General features: G+C 35.5%; 1 protein-coding gene across 1 annotated transcript in view; it reads right to left on the reverse strand.

Moving 5' to 3' along the window:
• Window positions 1-216: 216 nt before the first annotated feature.
• Window positions 217-2,572, reverse strand: part of LOC107565301 (pleckstrin homology-like domain family B member 3) — a 14,646-nt gene continuing 12,290 nt past the window's right edge. The window contains exons 2-4 of the mRNA XM_016250522.1: window positions 1,855-1,997; window positions 1,679-1,780; window positions 217-357 (exon numbers count right to left, since the gene is read on the reverse strand). Of these exons, the coding sequence (XP_016106008.1) occupies window positions 217-357; window positions 1,679-1,780; window positions 1,855-1,997 (386 nt within the window). The remainder of the gene's footprint in view (window positions 358-1,678; window positions 1,781-1,854; window positions 1,998-2,572) is intronic.

Below are 2,572 nucleotides of genomic sequence, written 5' to 3' on the forward strand. Positions count from 1 at the left end.
GAGTCCCGTCGGATTGCGTCGGCTGTGGCCATGAGTCCACACTCAGTCACTGCATCATCAAACTACGCCTTTGTCTCTTTGTTTGTTTTGAATACGCGCCCGCTAGCGGCAATAAATTACATATTGAGCCTTGAAAGCCATTATCAGCCAATTCTGATATCGGTTCGATAATATTGTGCATCCCTACAGTAATCATGCATCATAAGGGTGAACAGATCAGAGGCAGACCTTCTGTCTGCTGGCCAAGCGCTGGCTCTTGCGCTGCCTGTGCTTCTCCTGCAGCTGCTCTGTGTGTCTGCGCAGACGCTCCTGTTCAGCCTGCAGCTCCCCTCGCAGCAGCGCCACCTCCAGCTGCAGCTGCACCAAAAAACACTTCTTTACATTCCATCATACAGTTGCATAAAGCTTACATACACCTTGCAGAATCGGCAAAATGTTAATTATTTTACCAAAACAAGAGGGATAATACAAAATGCATGTTGTTTATACAGTTGCACACCAGTAAACACACACAGCTCAATTACCTTTTCATTTAACAAAAGAAAAAACATGCCGATGTTTTCAGATCATCAGTGTTTTTTCTGCAACGTGAGTGCTAATGGCTGCCAGATTGTGAAGATAAATTAAACACAGGGCAAAGATGTGTCCTTTTAAGAGAGAAACTCTGTTTGGAGGATTTAAACACATCTGGCAACCCAAGCATGAACACTGACAGATGTCTAGGATTTTTCTCCTTGTTGTAATGTTTTTTAAAGAAGTCTCTTCTGCTCACCAAGCCTGCATTTATTTGATCCAAAGCACAGCAAAAGCAGTACAATTTAAAAATATTTTTACTATTTAAAATAACTACTTTCTATTTGAATATATTTTAAAATATAATTTATTCCTGTGATTTCAAAGCTGTAAATTTTTAGCATCATTACTGCAATCACATGATACTTCAGAAATTATTCCAATATTCTGATTTTTTCAGGTTTGTTTGATAAATAGAAAGTTAAGAAGAACAGCATTTATCTTAAACAGAAATCCTTTGTAACATTATAAATGTCTTTACTGTCACTTTTGATCAATTTAAAGCATCCTTGCTAAATAAAAGTATTAATTTCTATAATTTGTCCTCCCCCCCAAAAAAAAACAATTATACTGACTCCAAGTATAGTATAGTGTAAAATGTTACAAAAGCTTTGCATACAAATTTCTGCGCATCACAGAAATAAATTACAGTTTAACAGATTTTCAAATAAAAAAATAGTTATTTTAAATAGTAAAAATATTTCACAGTATTACTGTTTTTGCTGTATTTTGGATCAAATAAATGCAGGCTTGGTGAGCAGAGAATTCTTTCAACATTAAAAATCCTACTGTTCAAAAACGTTTGACTGGTAGTGTAGATAATTTTTTGGGCAAAAAAACGTGTTGTTTTAAGAGAGAAACTCTGATTAGGGGATTTAAATCTGCCACATCTGGCAACCCAAGCATAAATAATCGCAGCGGTCTAGAGTTTTTCTCTTCTTTTTTATTAAAGAAAATCTAAAGAAATTGTGGATATAGATAATTTTTTGCTAATAAACTACATTTTAGTCTCGTCTGTTTTCGTCAACAATATTGCATGTTAATATAGTCACAGTTAGTGTTTAATGATGTCGGCAGCGTCATATTTTTCCTTAAGGAAACTCACCTCAATCTTTAGCTCCTCCCTCTGCTGGTCGAGCTCCGTGATTCGCTGCTGCAGCATTGACGGTGATGTCAGCGAGACTCCGCCTCCCTGTTTGACCCGATGCTGGTTAAGCACAGAAGGAGAGATGAGTGCAGCTGATCCACAGCACTGGTTATGAGAGGAAAGCGTGTATTTACCTGTTCGCTCTCTGTGCTGCTGCCCTCGGTGTCTGACTCCGCCCCCGAGGAGGCGGGGCTCTGCTCCACTCTCACGATCCACGGCGATCTCCGGACCGGGTCCCATTGACTCTTCTGCGTTTCCATATTGTGTCTGGGCATGTCTGATTACACAGGAGTGGAGACTGGTTAAGCTGGCACATTACAACAACAAACAAGGCTCAAATGACAGATGCTCACACTAACATGCACTGAACACGGTAAAAGTGAAGTCCTGACTGGTAAACAGTGTATAACGTGTTCTAGATGTTGCTTTCTTAGATTAATGAGCAGAAAATGTTACACAACAGCCATTAATTCTCAGGTAGAATGTGTTACAGAAACGCTTAACACTGGCATTTTAATCTAAATTATTACTATTAAAATATTCATGACATTATTTAATTCAAGTATAATATAGCTCTTACTGTCTCTGTTTTAGAAATAAAAATAACAATTTAAATTTAGTTATTAACAAAATAAAAAATTTTAAATGTAAGTTAAACATTTAAATAAATTTTAACAGTTTATTTCAAATAATACATACTTTTAAATAAATTTGAAAGCAAAAATGAAAAATTAACTTAGTTATATGTAAACAAAAAATATAAATACATTTAAAGGCAAAACTATTAATAATTTAAATTATTTTTAAAATATTATTAATATATATATATATATATATATATATATATATATA

This window comes from Sinocyclocheilus grahami, unplaced genomic scaffold (assembly GCF_001515645.1).
Source record: "Sinocyclocheilus grahami isolate Dianchi unplaced genomic scaffold, SAMN03320097.WGS_v1.1 scaffold992.1, whole genome shotgun sequence".
Classification (NCBI taxonomy): domain Eukaryota; kingdom Metazoa; phylum Chordata; class Actinopteri; order Cypriniformes; family Cyprinidae; genus Sinocyclocheilus; species Sinocyclocheilus grahami.